At 41.5% G+C, this 9,388-nt stretch overlaps 1 protein-coding gene across 1 annotated transcript; it reads right to left on the bottom strand.

The window, feature by feature from the left end:
- Positions 1–624: 624 nt before the first annotated feature.
- LOC125529755 (alpha-L-fucosidase 2-like) lies at positions 625–8,360 on the bottom strand. The gene is made up of 10 exons (XM_048694172.1): positions 8,016–8,360; positions 7,235–7,380; positions 6,224–7,155; positions 4,915–5,047; positions 3,854–4,012; positions 3,093–3,317; positions 2,801–2,902; positions 2,578–2,713; positions 1,477–1,672; positions 625–1,208 (listed from the first exon to the last, which is right to left on the bottom strand). The coding sequence occupies exons 1-10, from the start codon at positions 8,242–8,244 to the stop codon at positions 902–904; spliced, it is 2,565 nt and encodes an 854-aa protein (XP_048550129.1). The 5' UTR covers positions 8,245–8,360; the 3' UTR covers positions 625–901.
- Between the last annotated feature and the right edge of the window lie 1,028 nt (positions 8,361–9,388).

Here is a 9,388-nt window from a genome sequence, read left to right as displayed (position 1 = left end):
CTCTGACCCCTCCCTACATCAATGATGTCTAATCCGGCGTCGACGAAGGGCCTGTGAGAACTTGTGTCGCCAAATATGTTGGCTCTTTTCGGATCTTGGTAGTTGATGTGTCTATCAAGGAGAGCATTTGGCTGGCTACTTGTGCGGCGTTTCGACATCTTCTTTCATGTTGTTATGCTGCATGGTTCGGTTTCTCCTACTCTCTAGACTGGTGGTGATGAATTGCAAGCCTGTTCTGCATTAGGTGACGCTCCAACCAACGATTCTTTCAGTGATTTCTAAATCTCATATCAAGCGGCGAGCGCCTATTGTAGTCTTTAAACTCTAGTAGGGTGTTTGTAACCGTCTCTTTCCTTTACTGTTGGTTCATTGCAATTTTTAATCTCCACGGGCAGCGCACAATTGGAGGAAGAATAAGGCTAGGCACTATAGAGAGAAGAGGAGTGAGTGCTAGATTTGAATGATAATTGGGTTGGTATATTCAAACCACGGGGTGCAAAGCGACTACATCGGGCAAGTTCACCATATGGTTCTTTTTGGACTTCATGCAGGCAACGAACATGCACCCGTTATTTATTTTAAAAGAAAAGAACCCAAGAAAACTTCAGCGGAATAATAAAGAAGTTTAATCGGCGCAAAGGTTCAACGAGATCGCTCCATTATTGTTCACACTGAGAATTCAGTACCATTATTGTTCTCACTGAGAATTCGGTAAATTTTGTCACACCAGATTGTGCCTTAGGATAGCACCATTATTGTTCTCACCGAGAATTCAGTAAATTTTGTCACAGCAGGCTGTGCCTTAGGATATAGTTCCATTATTGTTCTCACCGAGAATTCAGTAAATTTTGTTGCAACAGATAATGCCTTCAGATTTCGCAGAACCAGCACACGTACATTCTCACAGTAGCCAAGTCTTCAAGCACTTCAACTCCGAGTTGAACCTGTAAACTTGGCCTGGGGAGGCACTGATCACGGCAGAGCGATCACCGTAGTGGATCCTCGCAAGCGAGTTCCCACTGCTGCCAGACCATACAAGAGCTTCATGGAGGGTACCTTCTTTCCAGCAGATGTTAACCGTCAACCCGCCTCGGGCCCTCAAACCTTTAACGCTGCCATGGGGCCACTTGTCGCGGGGCAGAGCAGGGAGCAGGTACAGATCACTCCCGGTGCTCTGCACAAGCATTTCGCACAATGCAGCTGGGAATCTGCAAGAGAAGACAATCATTGTGATGTTTGTGAATCGATCGTCGCAGTTAAGTAGCAGTCACTATTATTAGACCTCTTTTAAGTGGTTAACAATTTACAGCTTAGAGTCACCACGAGGTAATCATACTATGGTAAACAGAGCTGGCTGTGGTGAATTGAATGGTTTTGTCAAATAGAGCTGGAACTTCATGTGTCACAATTCAAGGTAATCATACTATGGTAACATATTGGATCATGGTTGATTAGGTTGAAGGTGATCTGGTTTACCCAAAATTTGCATCAATCTGGAATGGTGGATGCGCTGCGAACAAATTGCTGTATAGACCTCCTTCCTTTTCATGCTCGTGCTTTGGATCTATCAAAGTGATTAGCTGCAGAATCATTTTGTATGCATGCTTACTGTTGTGAAGATGAGCCCACAGGGCCATCTTCCATGAAGTAGACCATCCAGGGCCTTTATCACCTACACAATAGAGAGAATTCAGTGCTAAGCAGCAAAGACAGAGAAAGTGATGGCTAACAGCTAGCCCTTGACCTTAGACACAATAAATTTGACATTCTTAACAGTGCCATGCAGTTGTTGAAATAACAGTATTTTTCAGATCAAACTGAAAGGTGGGAAAAATGAATATAACAGCTGGTCATGCAAGCAAACCGCATAAGAAAAAAATCAACTTAATAATACCACTAGACTGTTTGCCATTTGAAAGAAAATGACCATGGGGAAATAAGATCAGCAACCTTTGTAAGAAGTTTAAAAAATTCTGGCACAGACAACACTGAATTATCCTCTTGGAACATGGTTACTGCTTATTTCAATTTTACATGAGAACAGCAGTGGTCGATCCAGTCCCATTAAACCTTGCTATCCTTCTACAAAGAAATTGTTGAGCACCCCCGTTCCAAAAATAAAATTTTAAAAAATAAAATTGTTGAGCACCCAAGCTGATGCTCGTGTGCATAAGTGTATAGCTAACATCTGTTTTAAGAAGTTTTTAAGTTGCTGTGGGTTGTTTGTATTTTTGCTCTACTGAAACAATTGTGTTTATACATATACTGCTTTTGATGAATGCAGTTACAGTATGTCACTGAATGGCATTCCTCCTTTTTCTTTTTTCTTTTGTTCTATATGTCCATTCCTCTTATCTTCAATAGTTAACCCTCAAAATCTAAAAAAGACTGAGACCAGCAAAAAGGAGCTCATGCAAGATCAAGTAACCATCATGGGAAGGAATCTCGGGAGGTCATCATCTAACTATAAGTTCTCTGAGTTCACAACTTCTTTTGAAACAAACCCAAACTAAAGATTGATAACTTCAAATAAGGATCAAATTCTAATACTGCCCTTTTGATATGCCAAAAAGTTACCTCTTTTATAAAGAGTATTGGCAACAGCTTTGCAGAGGTCAGGTGTTTGCTCAAGTGTCATGGTATGTCCAGGATAAAGACCAAACAGATGAGATACATGCCTGTGCTGAGGCTCGGGATCCTTAAAATCTTGTGCCTGCGCATAAAAAACAAGTATTATGAAACTGAACAGACCAATGCAAATCATTTTGAGAGATAAAAAAAATAAAAGGTTTATACAGACCCATTCCATGATTGTACCATCTCTACCAATTTTTATCGGTGGGAGCCTTGGAAGTGCCGCTTTTATCCTCTGAACCACATCAGTGCTGGATTTTCCTAAAATCTGATAAGACACGTATGAATATTTCATCACATAAACATTCAAATAAATACATGCCAGAATGATAAGACTTAACTATAACTCTAGTATAACGTTTTAAATCTGCATGATTCATTCATAGTATCACCAAAGTATCTGCATATTCAATGAAGCCTGTCTCTTTCAACAACAGTAAATAAAAATGAAGACTTACATCAGCAGACAGAAGAACAGCTGAGAATACTTCTCTAATAATTGACATGTCCATGGTTGTTGAATAGCTCACAGATGCTTTCTTGCCATCGGCAGCAATAAAATAATGCTCTGGGGAAGTAGAAGGATTGGTCTCCAGATAGCCTTCTTGGCCTTCAATCAACCAGGACAACAGAAAGGAGGCAGATCCTTCCAAAAGTGGATACGCTGTTCTCTCCAAAAATTCCTGCAAAAAAAGAACAGAATATCACATCTGAGGTAACTTGATCTTGTCTATATCACATTTATGTCTCTCCAATCTCCAGAAGATGAGCTTGCACTTTGCGGCAAAGCTATCAGTATGGAATTCACCATATATTCACAACATCCTCCAAGACATTATCCATCAATCAGAACACATGAAAAAGGTAGATGAACCAACAATCGATTCAACAGGATAGTTAAACACTATTGGCCAGTCATTGCTGCTAAACATCGTTATCTTTTAGTACAGTTAACCAGTTTGTCTAATCCAAATTTATTAGTGCTTGCCTTATCCCTCATATTTGGTTTAGGCCTACCTTTTACCACCAATTCTTCAAATAAGATAGTGTAATCACATAAACATAAAGGGAGATTAGGCTCCAATATAAGCAAGCGGCGACAGTAATTCGCATATCTGCCTATGACGTATGATCACAATCTGTGCTTAAAGGTGATACAAGAAAGGAACGCATACAAGTACTGCATGGCATTGCATTTCATGCCCATGTCATCACTCACTCTGTCCATTGTAAAACTGTAGTGTTCCCACAGGTGTGTAGCAAGCCATGGCCCACCCATTGGCCATAGAGCCCATGAAGGATCACCAGCATCCGGTGATGTTTTTGCCCACAAGTCTGTGACTTGGTGACTAACCCAGCCATTAGCTCCGTAATTCACCTGTCAAGAAAACATATCATTACCTCAAAAAGTTCCCATGAAATACAAGGTTCCAAACTATGCTATAAATCCATTTGGAACATGTAAACTGAATAAAATAAAATCTAGTAATATGTTTAAACACGAAGTAGAATTCATCTAGATTCTAATACACACAAACCATTAAATAGAGTTGTCCAAATGATTCATCAAGAAGATGCACAAAGTTGCAATTCTTTATCCTTGAGTGATCAAGGGCAAGTGCCTCTCAAACTTCAAATTTTGTATTCACATTTACGTTGTCACGTTAACAGTAAAAACTCAATAGTCGATACTCAGTGACACTAAGAATGAACTGAGGAAAAGCCCTATCACCTAGATATACTTATAATGTCGTGGAGCAAGTGTTGTCGTGGTACTGTAGCATGCAGTATCATGTGGAAATCAGATATTTGAATAACTAATTGCCTTGTTAGATTGGTCTTTTTCAATCCTCGTGTAGTAGTGACTGTCAACAGAACGACCTTTGTATTGCTATTGGGTCAAAGGGACAGATTATAGACATGTACATCTCTCTTTTCTTTTCTAAGCCTTTAGTCCCAAACAAGTTGGGGTAGGCATTATAGACATGTACATATGCAATCAAAATCGTATAGAAAGAAGAAACTGCACAGCTAACTATTGCCCCTTGTGCAAACTGGCAGGTCCCAGGCTTCTAGTAGCATCACTGCTACTTCTTTGTTGTCAGACCTCAGTGATGCTGCTAGGAGTAGGATCCAAGGCTATAGGCCATGGCCACAAGAAATAGTATTCATAAAAGTTCAATTCACTACAAAGTAGAAAACTATGTTGGAACACTCATGAGTATACAGGGTAGAGAACACACTGTTTCCAGAGACTCTCTTTTATGAAAGTAGACTTACTTTTGCCGTCTTAGCCCCATTGACCGAAAGGGATCCAATGAAGTCGAATAGTGGGTCTTGGCATTCACTAAGGTTGCAAGGAAGTGATGGCCAGTAATTCATTTGTAGATTTATATTTGGATGGGGAGCTGTACTGGAAAGTGAAAGGAATGACATATTGTTATCAAACTTGGACTGCCAGAAAATAGTGTAAATAGGACTATCATCAATATACTCTCAAATAACTTACATTACAAACACTAAGGTATTTGCTGCAGTAAATTCAGCATTAAGTTGCTACAAATGGCAAGAGAATCAATATTACCCACAACAAAATTTACTTGAATAAAAGATGGATAACCCCTTTAGTAGATCAATTGTTCAGAATGCACCAGAAATTAAGGAAAAATATACTAAATTATCATCTTCCCGAAAATTCAAGTTACATTTTTTTACATCATAAAAAAATCAAAGTTACATTCTTTATATAAAGAATCCCAAAACCTATATTTAAGAAACTAATGCGGGGAATTTAAATTTTTTGTGGCTTTCTTCATATGTATTCAGTGTTTTGTCATGCTGTGTCAATCCATGTGCCTAATATAACATAAAAATAATGGGAATATGAGCGTTAATCAATATGCTTATTTGGTAACTGATTATCCAATGTGTTTAAGGGAGTGAGCATGCCTGTATGTATTAACATCAACTGGATACACAAAATGTTGGCCTCAATTACTTCGGTGTCTTAGCATCGAAAAGGCCAAATGTGTGTTACTTTTGCAAGTAATAGGATCACAATGTGTGTACACGAGAATCCTTAATTAATCTACAGAAAAATGAATACAGCTTTAAACCTTAAAACTGAAGCCAAAGGCCAGTCTCTTCAGTTCAAAAGAAAAGACTAGTCTTAACTCTTAACTTGTGAAATGTGCAAATTAGATTAACTTCTACATGATAGTTTTAAAACATATTAAGAGAAAGGGCCACTTGTCATGTTTTCCACTTATATTTTCCTCATTTTGATGCAGAACAGCTAAGGATTGTTATGAGACTTTTCAACTTCTAAAATTTATTGCTTGCCATAGCAAAAATGGTCATGTAACACCAGACTGCATGCAAGGACAATCAATTTCACAGAGTTGGTCCTTTGTGACCCCATTAGGATGATATTTAAATGACGTGTTCTCTGAATACACAAGCTCTACAAAGTGTGACCCAGACGAACAGTTGCAGCCGTTTTCTTATTCAATAGTCTAAAAAATAACACCCCAAGATATATAGCTGACATAAACAACAAAACAAGACAAGATATGTTGTAAAAACATACCCCCATGGTGCCTTAGTCTCGTTGTTCCATATTCCTTGCAGATTGGAAACCTGAGTTCCAGGCCTCGAACAAGAAATGAGTAGATAGCGCCCAAACTGAAACAGAAGTTCTACCAGAGAAGGATCTTCATCATGTCTAAAACTTATAATTCTGTCTACGGTAGGCTTCTCTGAATTATTAAGCTCGTTTAACCTTGAACTGTCAACCATCTGCACAGTGCAATCAGATACTGCAGTATCCTGAGAGATATTCTCAGGTAAGTGAGCCAAAGTGCTACCTCCAAGTACATCATTAGAGCCTCGTGAAAGTTGCAAGGACACACGCTGGAAAAGACTCTGGTAATCATCCATGTGATAAGCTTTTAGCTGTGCATATGACATGCTCCTGGCCATATTTAATGTTGTGAATGCTGATGTCACTGGATCAAGTGTCGATTCAGAAAGCTTGACAAATGGCCCTTCAAATGAGGTTGCAGCTGCAAGGAGCAAAACCGCTGAGTCGGCACCATCAAGTTTCAGCATCTTATCATTTAATACTTGCACTTGGCCATTGGCACCACTCGTCAGCAGGTAGAGAATAGCACAAAATTTCATTCCCGGAGGATGATCAGATGCATTGTCATCTCCCGCAGGCCTTTCTCCTGGGCAGCTACCCTCCACGATTATTTCATTTGCATCTGTTACACGAATCCGGTGATCTAGTGGTGTTGCTAAAGATACTGTACAGGAGACAGCTCCTGGTTTGTTTGCAGAGATTTTAGTCGCAATTACTTGATGTGGATTTGAGGAGAAGTGTTCCCTTGAGTACACTACTTCCCCAACACTGTATGTGACATTGACTGTTGCAGATTCCAAATCAAGGTATCTTTTATAATTTGTATACTTGATATGCTCACCAAAGGCAAGATCAATATCACCGAGAGGCTGGTAACTCTACATTTAAAACATAAGCAATGTTTAAACGTCGATATAGCAGCACAACTCTTCCATCAACCTAAAGCAAAATGTGTACCTGCGTCTCATCACCAGACAGGCCATAAGCAACAGCTGTAGCTTCAGGATACAGTCCCTTATCAACAAGGCTCCTTACTTCAGAAAGAACAGTAGGTGCTTTGGGGTTTGTATAATTACCAGGTCCGCCCGTCCATAATGTATCATCTGCATCAACAGTTTTGATATGAAGCAATAAACTCTACAAAAATAAACAGATAGGTAATATTAAAGAAAGCTAATATGAGTGAAGGTGTATGTGAAACAGTGAAAGGTATACATGAGTGGGGAAAGGAGACAAAAAAGACTGATATCATTCACTTATAGGGAAACAGTAACAGAATAATGAAAAAGAAGCTTCCTAATTTTCACGTCATCTGTTCAGAAAAGTGGTATGATTGTACTTTCGGAGAACACATGCAAGATCAATAAATATGATCACTATCATTTTCATTTAAAAAGTGTAAAGAAGAATCCTGGCATGAAGGATCTGCAACACCATGCACACATTCCGACAGTGCACTCCAGACTTCAAATCATACTACTTTCAGTAAAAGTGCTATATATCTTGTCTTGTTTTGTTGCTATTCAAGATGTCATAGTTTTAAAATCGAGGTTCTAGATCATCATCTGTTAAGAGCATTGTTATTGCTGTGGTGTTTCTGGGTGAATTTGATTCCCGAGCTGGAACGAGAGCGCTTCCCGACCAAAAAACCCCCAAGACAAGATTTTCACTAAATTTGGGGATATTATAGCAGAGTAATTAAGCCTTCAGAAGAGGGGAAGGGGGTCTGTTTAATTACGGTTGAGCTGGAGCTTCTCGGAGGTGACGCCGCCCCAGACCAAGGCGCCGAGACGGCCGTTCCCGATCGGCGCCGCGTCGGTGAAGTACCTGGCTGGGGACCCAAACACCACCTTCAGAGGCCGCGCCTCCTCCGCCGGCCACCCCGCCGCCGCAGCCGCAGCTTCCGCTTCCTGCGGTCGACGCACCCAGATCCACTCGCCGCCGGCGTCGCAGTCGTCGCCGTCCATGGGGAAACAGCTAGCCCAGAGCGAGGACTGAGGGGAGCAAGTTGTGCAGCTGCAAGCAAGCGGTCACGGGACAGGCGACGCGGACCGCGGATCTTTGTAGTGTAGTGCGCCATCAATCATCGTGGAGTAAATGCAGCTGTACCGCGGATTTAGTGATGTCGTGGAGTAAGGGTAGGGGCGACAATTCTAATCCGGTTGACAGAGAACCGACCATCCAACCATGATCAAGTAAAAATAACTTTAAAACAGTGTGAGAGCCGATCATCCAACCATGATAAAAATAACCCCAACGCGGTTGACAGCGAGACCTGACCATCCAACCACAGATATTGAATATTCACACTAGTTCAAATGAGTAATTTAAGACAGACGAAATTCATGTAAACTGAACAATGTTTTTTAAAGTTTTGATATATTTACAATCAAAAGAAGCAAGTTTTGATATGTAAACTAAACCTAATAAAATTAAAATAAACCTAAACTAAACTAAGTGAAGTATGACCGGTGACCTTTTAGGCATGGCCTCCTAAACCGTTGGTACCTTCGCCATCGTCCCTTCCGTCAACATCGTTGTCCTTCCAACAACGGAAAGTCTTCGGATGTAGTTGTTCGGTTGCCTTCATCTGCCCCGCTGGGCAGCGTCCTTCTGGCGGTGACAGTTGACCCGTGGACACGCTCTTGACATTGCCATTGTCGGCGAGGGCACGGGACGCGCTTGGACTCCTTCATCCCCACTTTGAGGAGTTGATCACTCGTCCGGCGCCGACAGTGAGCGAACGTCTGCGCGGTGGTCCTGGGCCGATCCTCAGCCCAGGGCAACATGAGGTCCCGGCCATCGCGGACTTAGTCCGGCGTCATGTTGGACGCAGCAAATGCCGCTCTCGGCATGCCTGCTCAAATGCCGCCTCCAGCTACTATCATAGTGTGCAAGGAGGAAGCGTTGTCGCCACATCCAAGGTAGTAGAGGAGGTGGATGTGCACGTTGGCGATCGTCGGGTCGGGCACCTCCTCCTCCTTCACCGGGCGGCCTGGCTTCCAGACAGTTGTTAGGGCGGTGATGGCGCCACCTCCTTCTCGTGCTAGAAATGACGTGTGGGGACGCCAGCTGGATGAAGTGGCCGGCCTAGCTGTGAGGCGAAAGGCT

Source organism: Triticum urartu, unplaced genomic scaffold (assembly GCF_003073215.2).
Source record: "Triticum urartu cultivar G1812 unplaced genomic scaffold, Tu2.1 TuUngrouped_contig_5819, whole genome shotgun sequence".
Taxonomy (NCBI): Eukaryota; Viridiplantae; Streptophyta; class Magnoliopsida; order Poales; family Poaceae; genus Triticum; species Triticum urartu.
The sequence above is the reverse complement of the archived record's forward strand: the minus strand, read 5'-3'. Positions and strand labels throughout refer to the sequence as shown.